The sequence below is a fragment of the Equus asinus genome, chromosome 12 (assembly GCF_041296235.1).
Source record: "Equus asinus isolate D_3611 breed Donkey chromosome 12, EquAss-T2T_v2, whole genome shotgun sequence".
In the NCBI taxonomy this organism is placed as follows: Eukaryota; Metazoa; Chordata; class Mammalia; order Perissodactyla; family Equidae; genus Equus; species Equus asinus.
In genome coordinates, this window is record NC_091801.1 from 2,302,473 (window position 1) to 2,322,446 (window position 19,974).

General features: G+C 41.7%; 2 protein-coding genes across 8 annotated transcripts in view; one reads left to right on the top strand and one right to left on the bottom strand.

The window, feature by feature from the left end:
• CNGB3 (cyclic nucleotide gated channel subunit beta 3) overlaps positions 1 to 19,974 on the top strand; it is a 128,651-nt gene that overhangs the window by 102,402 nt on the left and 6,275 nt on the right. The window contains exon 15 of the mRNA XM_070480963.1: positions 7,138 to 7,256. Within this exon, the coding sequence (XP_070337064.1) occupies positions 7,138 to 7,256 (119 nt within the window). The remainder of the gene's footprint in view (positions 1 to 7,137; positions 7,257 to 19,974) is intronic.
• CPNE3 (copine 3) overlaps positions 1 to 19,974 on the bottom strand; it is a 176,684-nt gene that overhangs the window by 95,902 nt on the left and 60,808 nt on the right. The gene's annotated exons all lie outside the window — the stretch shown is intronic.

Sequence of the window (19,974 nt, forward strand, 5' to 3'; positions counted from 1 at the left end):
GCAATTAGGCAGGAAAAAGAAATAAAAGGAATCCAAATAGGCAATGAATAAGTGAAATTTTCACTGTTTGCAGACGACATGATCTTATATATAGAAAACCCTAAAAAATCCATTGGAAAGCTACTAGAAATAATCAACAATTACAGCAAAGTTGCCAGGTACAAAATCAACTTACAAAAATCAGTTGCATTTCTATACTCTAATAACGAACTAACAGAAAGAGAACTCAAGAACACAATCCCAGTCACAATCACAACAAAAAGAATAAAATACCCAGCAATAAATTTAACCAAGAAAGTGAAAAGCCTATACAATGAAAACTACAAGAGTTTGCTGAAAGAAATTGATGATGATATAAAGAGATGGAAAGACATTCCATGCACATGGATTGGAAGAATATACATAGTTAAAATGTCCATACTACCTAAAGCAATCTACAGATTCAATGCAATCCCAATCAGAAACCCAATGACATTCTTCACAGAAATAGAACAAAGAATCACAAAATTCATATGGGGCAACAAAAGACCCCGAATTGCTAAAGCAATCCTGAGGAAAAAGAACAAAGCTGCAGGCATCACAATCCCTGACTTCAAAATATACTACAAAGCTGTAGTAATCAAAACAGCATGGTACTGGTACAAAAACAGGCACACAGATCAATGAAACAGAATTGAAAGCCCAGGAATAAAACCACACATCTATGGACAGCTAATCTTTGACAAAGGAGTTGAAGAACATACAAGGGAGAAAAGAAAGTCTCTTCAACAAATTGTGTTGGGAAAACTGGACAGCTACATGCAAAAGAATGAAAGTAGACCATTCTTTTATACCATTCACAAAAATAAACTCAAAATGGATCAGAGACTTAAAGGTAAGTCCTGAAACCATAAGACTTCTGGAAGAAAATGTAGGCAGTACACTCTTTGACATCAGTCTTAAAAGGATCTTTTCAGAAACCATGACTTCTCAGACAAGGGAAACAATAGACAGAATAGACAAATGGGACTTCATCAGACTAAAGAGCTTCTATAAGGCAAAGGAAAACAGGATTGAAACAAAAACACAACACACCAAATGGGAAAAAATATATTTACAAATCACATGTCTGACAAAGGGTTAATCTCCATAATATATAAAGAATTCACACACAACTCAACAACAAAAAAATCAAACAACTCGATCAAAAAATGGGCAGGGGATATGAACAGACATTTCTCCAAAGAAGATATTCGGATGGCCATTAGGCACATGAAACGATGTTCATCATTGCTGATCATCAGGGAAATGTAAATCAAAACTACACTAAGATACAAACTTACACCCATTAGAATGGCTAAAATAACCAAAACAAAAAATTGAACAGATGTTGGAGGGGCTGTGGAGAAAAAGGAACCCTCATCCACTACTGGTGGGAATGCAAACTGGTGCAGCCACTATGGAAAACAGTATGGAGATTTCTCAAAAAATTAAAAATAGAAATACCATACGACCCAGCCATCCCACTACTAGGTATCTATCCTAAGAAATTGAAATCAGCAATTCAAAGAGATCCACCCACCCCTATGTTCATAGCAGCATTATTTACAATAGCCAAGACATGGAAGCAACCCAAGTGCCCATCGACGGATGATTGGATAAAGAAGATATGGTATATATATAATGGAATACTACTCAGCCATAAAAAAGGATAAAATGGGCCCGTTCACAACAACATGGATGGACCTTGAGGGGATTATGTTAAGCAAAATAAGCCAGATAGAGAAAGACAATCTCTGTGTGACTCCACTCATGTGGAAGATAAACAAACACGTGGACAAAGAGGACAGATTAGTGGTTACCAGGGGAAGGAGGGGGCACAAAGGGTGAAGTGGTGCACCTACAATATGACTGACAAATAATAAAGTACAACTGAAATTTCACAAGGTTGTAAACTATCATAAGCTCAATAAAAAAAAATTTTAAAAATAAAGATGGTTCTTGTCCTCTAGAGGCTCACAATCTCGTGTGGGGTATTCAATTCACAATGTACATCAGAATCACCTGAATTTAAAAGTCTGCGCTCCATCCCCAGTGATTCAATTAGTCCATGTGGAGCCCACCTATTGATATTTTTTAAAAGCTCCCAGATGATTCTAAAATGCAGCCAAAGTTGAGAATCGCTGGCCTGATGGAAGAGACAAACAACAAATGAAATTACATAAGTGCATAACTCCAAAATGTGCTAAGTTCTATAAAGGAAAAATAGAATTTATCAGGAGAGTGTGTACTGTCAAAGGCATTTAATTTTAGATCAAGGGGGTTGAGAAGGGGGGAAGTTGTCTGGTTGTCAGGCATGACCTTTGTGAAAGCTAAAGAGAAATAGTTCTGTAGGAAAGAAAGAAAAATATTGGAGAGGATAGCATTTCAGATGAAGCTTGGAGCCATGAGGTAGGCCAAGCTTAGCACGTTCGAGCTTAGCAGAAGCGAGTGATCGACTGGAATGTTAGTAAAAGACAACATCCAGCAGAGCGTGAGGTACTTGAAGGCCTCCGGGTAGAGAGGCAGTGTGCACAGGTGGAAGTCAGCCTAGCCCATGAGAGGATGGAACTGGAGGTGGATCTTTGGGAACTGGCATATAATGGAAGCTGACTCCATGAGACGCTCCAGAAAAGGTGGGAGAAGAGGACCAAGGCTGCAACTTTGAAGAATACCAGTGTTTATGGAGCAGGTCAATGAAGGAGAATCAGAGAGAGCAACTGAGAAGGAGCTGTCAGAGGTAAAAGGAAAATGGAGGAGCGACTGCAATGCAACTGAAACCGAGAATACACAACCCCACGGAAATTAGCCCAAGTTAAAAGTAGGCAGATTGGTGATACAAAATCATTTTCATTAAAATGGGAAATACAAGCCACAGCTCGCTTCCAGGACTCCTGTAGGGCAGTGGTGCGTTTGGAATGACATGGTCTTAAAGCCCCAAAATGGCCTTTCAATTTGTTCCAAAAGCAGCAGGGACTGAAAATTGAGATAACGCATAGAAACTTGAGCACCCATGCCCCTAACAGTGCAAATTTGCTTAACAAAGTGTGAAATGCTGAGTAGATACAGTCTCCTCATTTCTAATACCTCCCTCATATCACGTCCATCACTCAATAATAAAAAGAGATCAGTGAACACAAGTGAGGGAAAGAAAGAAACAAGCATAGGAGAGCAGAAATGAGATGACCAGCTACATGTGTTTTTTCTTGTTTTTGAGAGAGGATTTAAGTCTCAGTGGATGTTGACAGAGATGAAAAGTTGTTACTTGACCAGATTTTAGACCGGTGAATTCAGCTTAGTTTTTGCTTATCATTTCCACAAACCACTGTAGGAAAAGAGAAGAAAAAAAATTCATGTTTTATTGGAGGTTGCCTAAATAATTGAAGAAATGGCAGAGTTCGAGACTGAGTTTGCAGATGTGCTTAATCCTCAGGACAGCTCCTAAACTTACTGAGGGGGTGGCATGCACTGCTTCAAAGAGCATTTGGGTATTTTCCCAGCATTGATTTGCAAGAATTAATTTGAGTGTCATAATCCTGCCAGTAGCTTCAGAAATGGCCTTCTACCAGGAACCCTGAAAATCTGAAGTGCTGACTCTCTAAGGGCCATGCAGAAGAGGAAGACAATTCCTCTACCCTCTAGGTCCTTCTGGCTGGCCTAAGAATTAAATTGACATGAAACAGAATAACAGGAGAAAATTAAACAAAGCTTTATAACATGCATACATGGGAAACCCAGGGAAGCTGAGTAACTTGCCAGAATGGCGGAGGTCGCCACCTTAAATATCATTTTCAGCTAAAGACAGAGGAGGGTGTTGGGGGAAGTGGTTTGGGACTTCAAGGGGGTGGAAGGCAATTTACATGGAGATGGAAATGCAAATGGACCCACTGCAGACAATGTGACCTGAGGGAAACATTTTACATCACAGCTCAGTTACCTTATGGTGTTAGCTCCTTCCTGGAACAGGCCCTTCTATTTTAAGTTCTTTTAGGCAAGTTGCGGGGGAGGTCAAAGTTTCTTTCACTCTTTTGTTCGGGAAAATAATCAAGCCAGAGAGACACATTTTGGGGTGGCCAATTCTGATCCCCCACAGTTACCTCAATCTGCTTGAAGTTCTTGCATTTCCACACTTTCTCCAAATTAGTGCATAAGCCAGCCACCAGAGCTTGGTTTGATCTTATTTTGCAAATGCTGTCAGACCTTGTTCTCTAAGGAATATCTACTTCATTTGAATGCTAATTAAACTTGCAGGAAAGGCTTAAATTAGCCTAGAAATATGCGAGAAATACTGGAAGTTTCGGTTCCTTGATTATGCCAGATCTCCTCGGAAAATTATTGAAATGATCATTAAAAAATAATTAAAAGTGCTGAACTATATTTAAGTACCCACTATGTACTTCTACCTCCAGTCAGTTGTAATAACTGCCTTTGAAAAATCATTCCGGTTCCTTGAGAATTACTTCACGGAAAGAATGAGGAATACGACCCTGTCCTAATCATTGCTTCCTGGAGTATCTCTTGGAAAACTAATTTTCAGACACTTTCCCTTACTTTTAAAATAACTCATAGCTATTTTATTGGTTTTTAAGAGAATGGTCGATATTGGATTTGTGATTAGACGCCGTCATCTGTACATATTCTGTAGTCAGGTGATGTAAGTGCTGCTGGTTCTAATGTTATCGCCCGCCAATCTTGTAAGTTTGCTCAAGACACTTAACTTTTCAAGCCTCTACCTCCAATTTTTAAATAATAATGATATCCTTCCTATCTGACCTCACTGGAATTTTTGCAATAATTAAATCAGTTAATATCTTTTGAAATGCTGTACAATTATAAAGTAGTAGCATGTTCCAATTAAACAAAGGCAGGAATAAAAATAAAGAGCAATGTAAATATCAGATATTATTATGATTTTTAAAAGTACTATGCCAATGCAAGATATTATTATTGGCATCAATATTGGGGAAATAATTATAAGATCCATATGTATTAGAATTTCTACTTTGACCTATAATTTGAGAATAAATGGGTTTTGCACAACGCAAAATTTAAACATGCTTCCTGCATTGCTCAGGTAGGAAATGAGCATTCTATGTTCCCTTTTATTTCTACTAATTACCGTCATGGAGCTTTGGCTAGTCTGCTAAGCCAATCTGTGCCTTTATTTTTCTTTCTGTAAAAGGGAAATAATAGTACTTCCTGTAGCTTCCTCATAAAGATAGTGGGGAGATAAAATGAGAGTTCCAACTTCACAGATGTTAACTAAGAAGTGAAGTGTGAAAACTTTAAACTCAACCTAACAATTATAATACAACAATAATTAGTGTTCGGGAAAACAACCCTCAATATTAAAGGACTTCAAAACTCACCAGAGAATGGTTAAATTCTATTTCCCTCACTCATAAATGAGTGCCTCAGGGCTGGGCTGGCAGCGTAGTGGTTAAGTTCATGCTCTCTGCTTCAGGGGCCTGGGGTTTGCGGGTTTGGATCCTGGGTGTGGACCTACACACCACTCATCAAGCCATGCTGTGGCAACATCCTATATACAAAATAGGGGAAGATTGGCACAGATGTTAGCTCAGGGCGAATCTTCCTCAGCAAAAAGAGGAAAGTTGGCCACGGATGTTAGCTCACAGCTGATCTTCCTCACCAAAAAAATAAAAATAAACAAATAAATAAATGAGTGCCTCTATCACAAGCCCGCTTAACATTGGAATAAAGCAGACCTGTCTCAGCCAGCACAGAGCATAAACTGTAATCAACGTTGCTTAATCCTGAGCTAATTTTCGTGCATTCTACCCTTTGAAAATATGGTTAACAAGAATATTTGATTAACTCAAATGACCCAGTCCCCTCCTGAACCAAGTAAGTAAATTTATTACATTCGTGCTATATTTTTTATAGCTCAGGGTGATCAAGACTTAACTCCCTAAGATATACAGGTACTGTTATCCAAATCGTTTGCCTAGTATTATGCGAATTGGCTTACTCGGAGTTTAACAGCTTTTCTTGGCCCAAATGCCATTTAGGTCTCTTGTAAGACATATTTATTCTTTTTGGATCTTGGAGTGAGAAGATGTGTTCCAGGGGTCCCACAGCCACTCACCAGTGTGGGGATTCGCCCCATTCAACATGAAGTTATATTTATGGATTAAGATTTATTACAGGAAATCATACAGTGCAGGAAAAGATATAATCAGCAAAGACAAGAGAAACCAGGCATAGGCTTCCTCTGTCCTACTTCTGAGAAGGTCACATGGATGCATTTTTCTCTCCAGCTGTGGACCAGAGAGACAAAGGCACAGTATCTCCACCTAGGGCAGCCCATCGGAGCCTTGGGGTCCAGAGTTCTTAAATGGGGCTGGTCACAGAGCCGCAGGACCAGCCATGCTGTAGCCCTGAAACTAGATCCCAAGGGCACAGCACAAATCTTTGTGTTTACATTAAACAGTGCTGACAGCCTCATGCATCTTGCCACCCTGCCTCAGGCATGCAGAATAACACCATTAACCAGTGGCCCTGTGAACGTTCCAGGAGGTTAGTTCTCAGGGTTTGAACAAGGGTCACGGCCCAGGCTCTAAGAATCCCCAGAGATAAGCAAGAACTGAACAAAATAACCTGTTGCATTAACGCTTTCGTCTCAACGTGGAACAAGAATAATGCTTAAAGGTCTCATGTGCCCCAATTGCTAAAACCAGACCCCAGTGCTGTTGGCAGAAGAGTAGAGCTGCCCTTTGAATGGCTGTAGCCCATGCTCGTTGGATAGACCACACGCCTTCTTCAAAGCACAGCAGTGGTCACCAAAGCCAGAGCCTGCTTACAATCTGTCATTTCCTCTATGCATGCCCATCCCTGGAAGGAGGTGCTGCCTGACGTGTCTCCACGTGTCTGGGGTGGCATTCTGTGCTCATGTGTTGGGAAGCATGACTTTTCTAATAATTTCCTCCCATGTGGTATGCCCAACCAATGTCCATAACTACCTCAGGTCTTAAGATAATTACTTTCACATTGATGTTCCTTGCTTCCTTCATTTACATTTATTCCTCTAGAAGACTTTCTGTTTCTTAATTTGGGGAGTAATTGTCAAAAATAAAGTTCCTCTTTATATTCGGCATATAGGGAGAAATTGGCAAGGAAATGTACATCATCAAGCAAGGAGAAGTGCAAGTTCTTGGAGGCCCTGATGGTGCTCAAGTTCTGGTTACTCTGAAAGCTGGGACAGTGTTCGGAGAAATCAGGTATCTGAAAGACACCTCATAAATATAGAACTCTGTCGCTTACCATAAAAGGAAAATGTTAGGATGTAAAATAACTAAAAGTTCCTGCTCCAATCTATCAAAGGCTTGATTGTGCCGAGAGCATTGATCAGGTAAGGCTTTTCATCTTTCTGTTTATCCCTTCCTTCCCCAAAAGACATGGCTCATTCAGCTCTTTAGTCTCAAGATTTAGGTCAGTGACCTGCAGGAGGTAGATATTCAGTGTATGTTGAGTGACTATGTGAATGAAAGAATGAATGACTAGTGAAAGAAGAGTTTGGGAGAGTCAGTGGTTGTTAGATTGTCGGAAGACTTGAACACCAGGCTAAGAAGCAGTTGGAGTAGGCAAGTGACAACGGTTAGAGCTGTGGGACCAAATTGCCTGAGTCCATGTCCCAGTTCCAACACTTAACGAGCTCTGTTCCTTTGTTCTGTGATTTCTCTGTCCCTCAGTTTCCTCATCTGAACAGCTATCATAACAATAGTCCACATCTTATACAGTTGGTTAATGAGTTAATTCATTAAAAGCACTTAGGACAGTGTCTGGAATCTATTAAAAGCTCAATAAATACTAGTGTTCATATTATTTCCTATTGGCCAGGAGAAGTTTATCCTCCAAGTCAGTCCCTAAGAGTGAGAAAATAGACAAGTAAGCATTTTGTGGGTTAGATACTTCTGTATTCATTATTGCATTTAAACATAATCATTTATCCATCCAACAAATTTTACTGCGTGCCTGGTACATGCTAGGTTGTCAGGTGCTACTCCAAACTCTGGGAATAGACTGCGAAAACAGTCAATAAGATGTTGCTCCTCTCAGAGCTTACAGTCTTGTGGGGGGAAACTGACAACAAATAATTAACTAGACAAGATAAATTCACATTGTCATAACTGCTACGGAGGCAAAAATGGTTAGAAAGTGACTGGAGACGCTGCTTCAGATACAGTGGTCGGACAACCTCTCTGGACAGGCAATATTTGAACTGAGATTTGAAAGATTAACTGGAGCAGCCATCCGGAAATGGGGGAAGAGCCACCCACTTGATGGAATGGCAAGGCCCAGAGCTGAAGCAGGTTTGTCTGGTTGAAGGACAGAAAGGTCAGCACTGCTAGAGGTCCATGAATAAGGGGCATTGTGGGGAGATGAGGCCAAAGGTGTAAGCGAGGACCAGATCACACAGGGGCTTTTAGGCCATGGTAAGGAATTTGTATTTTATTCTAAATGCGAATAAATGCTAGTGGAGGGTTTCAGGCAAAAGAACAACACAATCTGAATTATGGTTTCAAAAGACCCCTCCACCAGCTGTGTGGAGGAGCAAGAATGACATAGAGGAGACCCACTGGAAGTCAGCTCCAGTGGTTCAAGTGAAAGATGCTGGAGTCTTGAACTAGGATGCTGGTCTTGAGGTGAAGAGAAGAGTGTGCTGTCAGGCAGTTACTAATATAGTCATTTCACAGTTGAGGAAATTGTAATTCCAGGGCGCCCATCATCTTGCCCAGGATAACGTAACCAATAAGTGGAAGGGACAACATTCAAACCTGAGTTTCATGGATCAGGGTCCAGTGACCTTTCCACCGCACCACAGAAGAAAACTGTTCATCCAAGCACTGATTTCATAGCTGCTAAGAAGTTATCTTCAGGGTTCCAGAGATGGATAATTCCAGATGACTTCATGTTAGCGTAATTAGTGCTTCTTTAGAATGCTGAAGCATGTTGTTTATCTGTTGATCATGTGGCTTCTCTTTTTTATTTTTCCTCCTTGCTTAAAACTGTATGAGCCCTCCTGAGGGGCTCCTGCTCTGGAGCAGTGGCGGAACACTTCTCAGAATGCCCAGGATCTGAGTTCTCTGCCTATTTTCTGTTGCCTCCTTACCGGGGTGTCCTCGCAAAAGTGATTTAATATTTTAGTGACTTAATAATCACTATAATGTTCAAGGTCATAAAACATGCAACAGTCTTATCTGAAACATTGCAGAAATTAATGAGCTGACCTCTCCCAAGGGTTGAGCACTCCCTGAAGAATAAGGCTTTATAAATACAAGTGTGTTAATTGCTGATATTATCATTGCGGGAGGAAATACTCTGGGAATAGAATCCAGGTGCTGCTGGGTTGCAGCTGAAAGGAATCTTAGATTCTTGACAGCAGCTTCTCAAATAAATCTCCTATTAACCATTTGGTTTCTAAGGCGAAATTGAAACCAGTAGACCAGACAAGCTCTAAACTCACTCAGTAGTCTGGTTAATTCAAGCTAAAGGAAGCTTTTTGCCTTGATTCTCTTTTTGGCTATGGTTGAGGAGAAACAGGAGGCCTCTGGCTCTTCCCAGAGACCCACAGGCTTCACAGGCCCACAGCCATCACACGCTGCTGGAGCTCTGGTTATTTATTCCAGTGATGGAGGCATGCCTGCCAAACATCTCGATACTGGAAAGAGCTAGTAATCGTGTTTACTACTCAAAAATGCTGTGACCTTTGTGAGGATGAGCTAAATCCGGCACTATCACGTAGCTTTTTAAAGAGGGTTCTTTTTTCTTAGGAAAAAATAAGAAAGAAAATAATTGAGGGCTTTCAAGGACATTATGTGTTCATCCAAAAGAGCAAAGCCCTGACTAAAATATAGATTTACAGCCTGTCACGGAGAAAACCCGGACTGCATTTCCAATTAACATCTGAAGAGTGCCGACACCCCATTTTTAAAGGAGAGACCCGGGGTCTGCCGAGGGGCGGCCTTGTGGGGGTTCTCACTCCGCTGCGTCTTAGTCACTGAATGTATTCAAACATTTCCTATCCTCCTTTTGCATGTGTGAAAATCTCACTTTTCTTGAAACACAACTGAATTTTTACCCTTGGTGTTGCGATTATGATTTCAATAGGATTCCCTGCTGGTTGTACCTCTCTTTGGAATGTTCTCACTTTGCAATATGCCAGCTCGCCCTTCAAGACCCAATTCAAATGTCACCTCTGTGAAGTCGTCTCCAGCCACCCCCAAAACAACTAGCTGCTCCCTGTTCTTTGCTTCCACAGCATTCCATTCACGACTTCACTACAAGAGTTACCACTCATTTATAATTGATTTGTGCAAATGGATCTCCCCAACAGACTAAGCTATTAAAATATAAGAACTAGAACTTCCCAACTGTATTTGACCAGCAGCTATATAAAAACTACACAGTGTGTTCATTTTCACTATATCTTGCCTCTCTTCAAAAATAATTTGCAGGTGCTGTTCAGCAATTTTTAAGTAATTAAATAGCTAATTGCAATTTGATAAAAACAACAGAAAATTGTATTCAGGACCCCTCACAGCATAACGTGAGGTTCCTCAGAGAAGGCCATGCATGGTACGGTGCCAGCCATGAGGGTACAAAGTGAACAAGAAACAATTTCCTCCCTCAAGGGCCTTACAGATAGTGAGGCAAGGAAACGAAAGGGTTCCGTGCCGGGTGCTTAGTGCATGGATTGCCCCCAGTGATGAGAGGAGACACAGGATGCTGGGGAGCACAAAGTCTTCATGAGGACCCATGTGTCCTTTGATTGGGCAATTTCTTGAGGTGATTTGGGAGCTGGAGGCAGACCTTTCAGTGCTCCTCAGATGAGGTGTGGAGACAATGACAGGCACACAGGTGAGTCCTGGTAGCCCCTCCTGTGGCGTATGGAAGGGATTATTCACATAATGCCTGTGGGGGATTGAATGGTGGCCCCCACAGAGACATGTCCATGCCCTGACTCCTCAAACCTGTGACTGGGACCTGATTTGGAAGAAAGGGGTCTTTACAGATATAATTAAGGATCTCAAGATGATGTCATCCTGGTTTATCTGGATGGGCCCTAACTCCAATGACAAGTGTCCTCCCACGAGACAGAAGAGGAGAAGACACGCAGACACAGGGAGAAGAGAGGCAGAAATAGGAGTTATGCAGCCACAGCCAAGGAACTCCTGGAGCCATGAGAAGCTGGAATAGGCAAGAAAGATCTTCCCTTGAGCTCTCGGGGGGAGCACAACCCTGCCAACATCTTGATTTTCACCCTCGGCCTCCGGAACTGTGAGAAGATAAATTTCCGTTGTAAGTCATTGGTTTTGTGGCAACTTGTTACAGCAGAGCTAGGAAGCTAATAGAATGCCAAACTCTTTAAATTGGTAACTTTTGAGATTTTAGTAGAATAAAAAAAAGGCACGCTTGACACCTCCCTCTACTCGCCCTGACTCTTTTCTCCACTCCACACGGCCGGTCCATCTCCAAGACTGTGATTTCACCTCCTCCGTGTGTCTCCAGTCATCTGTGTCTTATCTGCTCCATCGCGCCCACTTGGGTGCAAACGGCCTCCATTCCTCAGTGGACCACCGCCATGGCCCGCTCCAAGTCTCGACTCCAGTAACCGCCTCCTCTGCAATCGAGTCTCTACTCTGCATCCAGAGGGATCTTTCGGAAACACAGATATGATCGTGCCACTGCCCTCCTGCTTGAAACCATTCGATGCTCTCACGCTGTTCTCGGGAATAGGAGCACAGTCCTCATCCTGACGCACACGATCCGGCAGAGTCTCGGCCCTGCCTACAGCTCTCCTAAAACTCAGTCCCCAGGCTCTCATGCAGACTCAGTTCCTAGAATATGCCACACTCCATCCAGCCACGGGGACGTCTTTGCACCTGCAGTCGCCTCTGCCCGGCTGCTTTTCCCAGCCCTTTACCCAATCTCAGCTTCTTTTAGGACTTCCTTTATTCCCCATTGTAGGGACCTCCTGGGTCTCCTTGCTACATGCTCTGGTTGGACTATACTCCATTCTTTCGGAGCATTTATCTTTGTAATCACACTCCTTGCTGCCTTTATTTCTTCCGTGTCTTTCTTCCTCACTACATTGTAAGCACCAGGACAATTACAATAGCTGTGCCAGTGGCACTCTGCACCCTGATGTCCAGGGAGGGGTTGGGCAGGTTGGAATCCAGCCCACACCCCACTCCTGAGCCATGAGCCCTGTTTTTGTGCTCTCCCTCATGCACAAGGTCCCTTCACTTTGCAAAAGGGAGCATTTTTCTGCCCAAGCTTTGTGCCCACGAGTTTGCATGTGCCAGAGAGGTGACATTTTTCTATTTCGCACAAAGACATGGGCTCCCAAGGACCCTAGCAGACACCACATTTTGTTTGTTCTGCACTCAATCCCCAGCCCTTAGGGCAATGCCTGGCCCACATAAGTGCCAACCAATTAGTTATTAATAAATAAGTGAATGTAATTCTCTTTCTGTCTTTGCAAATGTACTAATACACATTCATTTTTGTCATGAATATGCATATTCAGCCTTGTGCCCTTTTTGTCAGTTTTCATTATGAAGAATAGCATGGCTATGTTTATCTTCGTAAAATTATTTTCTTTTTTTTAATTTCTTTGAGGTTTATTCCCAAGAGTGAAATAACTAGGTCAAAAGGTAGAAACATTTCTTCAACTCTTGTAATATAGGGGCAGATTATTTCCCAGGAAAATTGAACCAATTTACGATACACCATGCAAAGCAGAGCTATTTTTCCCTGGCGTCACTGATGTTACTTTATTATTCTCATTGGTTTCACATTTTGATAGGTTGTTTTAATTTACGTTTCTCTAAATAGTGCCTAGAAATAATAGATCCTCAATAAGTATTTGGTAAATGAATGAAATCCAGTGGGCCTGTTTATTTCCATAAATGTGATCATTTACCTTCCGGATTTCTTTCTTTGTTCACTATCTTTTCCTCATCCTACATAACAAGTTATTATGTAGAATGTAGGCAGTGATGTATCTTTATGTGTTTTAGGTAGTCTGGTTTTCATGTAAAATATTAAGTTCTGACTTTTCACCCGTTGTATTGGTCAAATCACCTATTCTTCGAATTTTTTAAAACATTTACTTTATATCATTGTAAAAAGGCCAAATATTTTGAAAAATAATTTTAAACCTCCTTTTTCCCTCCAAACAATGTTTGCCTATTTCTCCTGAACACTCAGTTTTTAAACTGGGAGTACCGAGGGAGACTTCTAGTTCTTTGGACTATTTTAATTCCTTATTCTTACTTTTCATCAGAATGACTCCGTCATTCCTTTCCCCCTCCTCCGCCTTTCCTAAAAGACAGAAACAGTAGATACATTAGAAGTATGAGCAGGAGTAAGAAGATTGATGAATATTGAAGGAGAAAACTCTTCATTTCCATTTTTCTTCCTATCTCAAACCTGTGAATGCTACATGTGTTAAAAACGTGTATTTGCATTTCCACTACATCCTTTTGGATATAGTCTCTTTGCGCAGCACCTTTTTCTTAGAGTGAAAAGCAAACCTCATCTAAGTTTCACAATCTTCCTGTGAACAGCTATACCATCAGTACCGTTATCTAAACGTGTATTCGAATATTTAGGACTCCTCCTTAAGTAACTTTATCCAGTGTCTCTAATTCTATGGAAATCAAGGTTCTTTACCACCATTTGGAACAGCAGAGCAGGAGTAAAGATTCTGCTAGTCAGACCCTGGCATCACTCATCTCACCAGCCTGACTGGCTTGCTTTCTTATTTTTCCTAATGTCCGTGGGCAAATCTGTATTACTGAAATAGTAACAATGACGTCGTTACAGGATTAGAGTTAGGGTGTGAAGGAAAGACCCCTTGACTCGGATTTGAATCTTGATGATGAAACTCTTAAGTGTTTGTTCTTGAGTAACTCACTTGGCTGATTCTAGACATCGGTGTCCATGTCAGTAGGTACAGGCAAGAACCCACCTCTCCTGACTGGCATGGTCATTCATAGATTATTACACTGTTAGCTATTTTCACCCCAAAGGAACACTTGGTTACGCTGGTATTAACGAAGTGTTGGATACAGCCGAGTACAAAAGCAGTCTTCTCCTGGGCACTTGAAGGATGTAAAGAAATAGGGCACAGAATAAAATGGACATCTTGGTTTTTCTCCCTCTCTTCTTCCTTAGAACTTTTCCCTAAGACTCATTGTCCATCCACTTCCTCTAAGGCTGATTCAAGTCTGAAATCAAGACCTGGGGGAAAAGGGGCGCCATATTTTGTATCTGTGAAATCTAAATGCTTGACTCTGATAAAAATCCGTGCCTACAGATTTTCCTCAAACTATTTTACAAAAAACGTTCCAGGCTACCGTGTGTCTGCCTTGCAGTATTTTAGGAACATCAAAGTGTCCGCAGAGAGAGCGCCTGGCAGAGGCCACGCCGGAACCCCCTCTCACATTTACTCACCCGCAAAAGTTTTCTCAGAATTTATTTTTAGTGAAGAGGTAAAAATTGTCAAGCCACAAAGTGTTTCCAATGACATTGAAAAGAATAAAAGAATATCTCAGAAAAAGTCTACCCCGGTGATCTAGCCTCATGCCCTCCAGTATAATCCAGTTGGAAATTTGCTTAACAAGGACAGGCATTTGAAGTTTTCATCTCTCACTCGGCCTTGGGGGTGATACTCTTTCCATCGATAGTATTCAGAGTTAGTTTTACTTCTATTCTAGGAAATAATTCTACAGGAAAAAAAAAAATCCTTTTAGACTAGAAACTTCTTTATTTCGGGAAACATTCTCATTTTTTACAGTTGTCAAAGCATTAATCATTCTGTGTTTAAGAAGTCTGTCTAGGTTTGCATTCCAACTCTACAACTTGTGAGCTGTGTGACTCAGGGCAAGTTACTCAATGGAGATTTCGTTTCTTAGTATCTATGTATATGTGAATATACATGCGCATATGTATATATGTATATGTGTGCATGTAACCCCCATGTTGCTACTTATCCCTGACTCTTACAGAGCGTGGCACACACAGGCCCTCCCACACTGAATATACGTCCTCTCTCTGACATTCGCACAGCTGCCCTCGTTCACTCAGCCGCTTTTGGCACACTCGCACCATGATGCTTAACTTTATGTCACCAGGCTAAGGGAAGCCTAGACAGCTGATACAACATTGTTTCTGGGTGTGTCTGTGAGGGTGTTTTGGGAGGCGTGTAGCATTTGAATCAGTAGACTGAGTAAAGATCGTCCTTACTGATGGGGATGGGGTCATCCGATCTGCTGAGGGCCTGAAAGGAACAAAAAGATGGCGGCAGGGCAAATTCACCCTCTACTTGAACTGAGACATCCGTCTTCCGCCCTCAGACAGCAGACATCAGTGCTCCTAGTTCTTGGGCTTTTGGACCCAGGCCTGGACTTACGCCACATGCTCCTCCCTTCTCTTCTCAGGCCTTTGGACTCGGAATGAATTACACCGCCAGCGATGCTGGATCTCCAGCTCGCGGATGGCAGACTGGGGGGTTCTCGGCCTCCATAACCACAGGAGCCAATTTCTATAATAACCCTCTCTCTGTAAATATATGTGTATATCCACATACTTCCTATTGGTTCTGTTTCTCTGGAGAACCCTAAGTAATACAAAGCTTTACACTTATTGTTAACTGTTACAGTTACATACCACAAATTAGAGTTTAAAACTTCTCAGCCAGAAATTTTACGTAATAGCACTTTCTTCACAATTAAATATCAGGAGTCTATAAATGCTTATTTTTCCTTAAAGATGATCAGAGACCTATAGTAGGTACTACAAGATGACCTTGTTTCCTAAAAGAGAGATTAAGTAACCTGCTCAGAAATACACTTAAAAAATGGTAGAGTTATCCGGTTCCAAAGTCTGTATGCTTTCCACAGAACCATCCCACCCTTCAATAACCCTCCTTTCCCTCGCTGTGCTGAATACACGGTAGGCTCTTAATAAATACTGATGTGATTGGAGTGAAAATCAAAAAGGTCCTCAAGTTATTGTCTAGGGTCACAGCAAACAGAGGTGGATCCAGAATTAGAACCCGTTCTTTTGTTTCCCGGCCATGGCTCTGTTCAATGTTTTCGACCCATGGACACTTACCCTTACCCTCAGCTATTTTTCCTCCAGCACGTGCTCTCTCAGAAAGGGTTGGAATATTTAGGGACCTTCTTACTAAGCTGTTTAATGAGTGAAACTTTCCATTGGTGGAATGCTGCAGAAGAAGCATTTTGTGGACAGGAGGAAAAAAAAAAAGATGCTATTTTAAACATTGCTGAGAGTTTGGGCAAAATCCATCTGGCAGGCAGATTATTTCTTCCGTTCAAAAACTCATCAAGCGCTCCAAACGTGTAACCTGTAGGCAAGTTTAATTAAAGCCTGAGAAATCTGAAAATAACCTGACATTTAAATATGTTATTTCCGTTCTCTCACAGTCTGACACACACAGAGACATCCTCAGGTCCAAATTAAGCTCCACAATGTCATCTAGTCCTGCCCAACTACTGGATCACCCTGCGTCCAAGGATGCAGGGAGGAGAATGAAATAGGCCCGTCCGACCATTGTCCTTCCCATAGTAACATTCATCTCACAGAGAGATGGGCAGGGACATGGATGGGGAGTCAGGTAGATGAATGATTGAAAAGATGATTGTGATGACTGATAGATAGATGGATGGAGTAAAATTCATTTCTCTTCTTAAAAAAAAACGGTGAAGGCTGAGCTTATCCTGGGGAGAACCTCAGGAAAGAACTAAAAAGTAAGTGAGTTTTGTCATGGAGCAAGAAATTTAAAACGTGAAATCATTGAGCGAAATAAGCAGGCATTAACGTGGTCAATATTTATGGATTCCAACTTTGTGCTTTCTGTCTTGGAGGAGTGATTTCATTCTTAAGTGGCCTGGATGGTCCTGGACCCAAGTTTAATGCTAAGTGCTGGTGAGAGGCCTTGTTGATGCCTTAAGGTGGCCTCACATTAGGGTTTTTTCCTCCTCTTTTTCTGCCTTCTCTGGTTTTAACTGAGCATTTTAGATGATTCCACTTTCTCCCCTTTCTCAGCATACCAATTACACTTCTTTTCAAAAGATTTTCGTGGTTGCCCTAGAGTTTGCAATATACGTTTTAAACTAACCTGCCTACCTTTACGTAACACTATAGAATTCACGTGTATGCTGGCCCCTCAGAACAGAGTATTTCCAGTTCTTCCCCGTCAGCCTGTAAGACACAATGTCACACATTTCATCTATCCATGTGCCATAATCACCCAACGCATTGTTGCTTTATTAAAGTTACCCTTCGATAATTAAGAATTTAAAAAATCCAAGATTTTAGTTTTATTTTACTTCTATTTACTCCTTCTCCAATGTTCTTCCATTCTTTATGTAGACTTGAGTTTCTAACTTACATAATTTTCCTTCTTCCTGAAGAACTTCTTTCAACGCTTCTGGCAGGGTAGGGCTGTTAATGACGAAGTCCCTCAGTTGTTATTTTTCTGATAAAGTCTTTATCTCTCCTTCACTTTTGAAAGGCAATTTCACTGGACGCAGAATTCTACGTTGTGATTTTGTTTCTTTCAACACTTTATATGTCATGCTTACTGGCATGGTTTCTGATGGAGAGGCTGCTATGAATCTCAACCTTGTTCCTCTGTAGATAAGGTGTTTCCCCACCCTCTGGTTCCTTTCAACATTTTCTCTTTGTCTTTGTTTCTCTTTGAGTATGATATGCCCAGGAATAGTATTTTTGGTATTCTGCTAGGTATTCTCTGAGCTTCCAGGCTCTGTGGTTTGGTGTTATTAATTTTGGAAAGTTCTTGGCCATTATACTTCAAGTCCTCCTTCTCCTCAATTTTCTCATTTCTCTTCTTCTCGTATTCCAGCTGTTGTTGTTGTTAGTTTCATCAAGCCAATTCCGACGCCTAGAGACCCTGTGTACAGCAGAGTGGAACCCTGCACAGTCTTTTTGTGCCATCTCTCACCTTTCAGTGCTAAATTAGACATGCTTTTCTGCTTTTCATAGAGTTTTCATGGCTAACTTTTTGTAAGTAGGTGGCCAGGTCCTTCTTCCTAGACTGTCTTAGTCTGGAAGCTCTGCTGAAACCTGTCCCCCATGGGTGACCCTGCTGTTTTGAAGTACCAGTGACATAGCTTTCAGCATCACAGCAACACGCAGCCACCACAGTATGACAACTGACAGATGAGTGGTATGGTTTCCTGACTGGGAAATGAACTCGGATCGCAGAGGTGAGAGTGCTGAATCGTAAGCTGGCTAGTATTCCAATTACATATGTTTTATACCTTTTGCAGTTTTTGGTTTCACATGTAAGGAGCCTAGATGCCACCATTCCATCCTATCAATAAGTAAAAAGCTGAACAGACCAAAAAATCAACAACTCTTCTTGGATCCATAAGACAGGGGAGAAAACAGGGCAAACCGCTGCCCCAAAATTGAAGAGACTGACAGGCAAATGCAGGGAACCGCAGCCACCAGAGCAGAGGCTCGTGGCAGGAACCAGTGCAGGGACCAGTGCTGGGCGAGGACCCTGAACTGAACTGACTCTGAGAGTCAAACCCTCCAGGGGACCAGTTATGGGAGGAGCCTGCACAGTATGGTGAGATTGACCTCCAGGAGCTCCACTGCATCCCATAATAAATATCAGAGAAAAATCCCTTTGTGTTTCTGGCAGGGGAGGGGAAGAGGAACCGTTTTGAAACACACCAGCACACTCTGTTCTAACAAGATCTGCCCTCAGGGGAAACTAGTTAACCAGAGCCTAACCTGCTGGGGTGTAATTGGAGCCTAACTGACCTGGGGAAGGAAAATATCCAACGCCAGTCCACACTAGTCATCCTGCCCCACCTAAGGGGGGAGAAAAAACTGAGGAACATTGGTGAAGCTCACAGCCCAGAGGCACAGGCTCCCTAAAGGACTGAGACCTCATCACAGGACCACAGAATGTTTCCTCTCCCCACACCTCACCACTACATCACTAAAGGTCTCTTTACAGCAGTTCATTTTATGCAGTACACCATATCCAGCAATCGAGAAAAAATTACAAGGCATACTTAAAGCTAAAAAACATAGTCTGAAGAGGTGGAGCAAGCATCGGAACCACACATGGCAGGGATGTGGGAATTACCAGACCAAGAATTTAAAACAACTATGATTAATGTGCTAAGGGCTCTAACGGACAAAGCAGACAGTATGTAAGAAGAGATGGACAGTGTAAGCAGAGAGATAGAAATCCTAGGAAAAATTTTAAAAGAAAAAACACTGTGACAGAGATGAAGAATGCCTTTGATGGGCTTAGCAGACTGGACATGGCTGAGGAAAGAGTCTCTGGGCTGCAGGATACATCACTAGAATCCTCAGCAACCAAAAAGCAAGAGACCACAGACTGAAAAAAACAGAACAGAACAGCCAAGGACTGTGGGACAACTACAAATGCGTGATATACGCATAATGGGACTATCAGAAGGAGAAGAAAGAGAGAAAGGAACAAAAGAAACACTTGAAACAATAATGACCAAGAATTTCTACAAAATTAATGTCAGACATGAAACCACAGATCCAGCAAGCTCAGAGAACACCAAGCAGGGTAAATGCCAAAAAAACTACAGCTCGGCATATCATTTTCACATTACAGAAAATCAAAGATAAAGAAAAAATCCTGAAAGAAGCCAAAGGAAAAAAACACCTTCTCTATAGAGGAGCAAAGATAAGAATTACATCCTACTTCCCAGAAACCATGAAAGTAAGAAAAGAGTAAAGTAGAGTATTTAAATTGAGAGAAAAAAATCCACCTACTTAGAATTCTGCACCTGTGAAATTATCCTTCAAAGGTGAAAGAGAAATAGAGACTTTCTCAGACAAACAAAAATTGAGGGAATTTGTTGCCAGTAGACCCAGCTTGCAAAT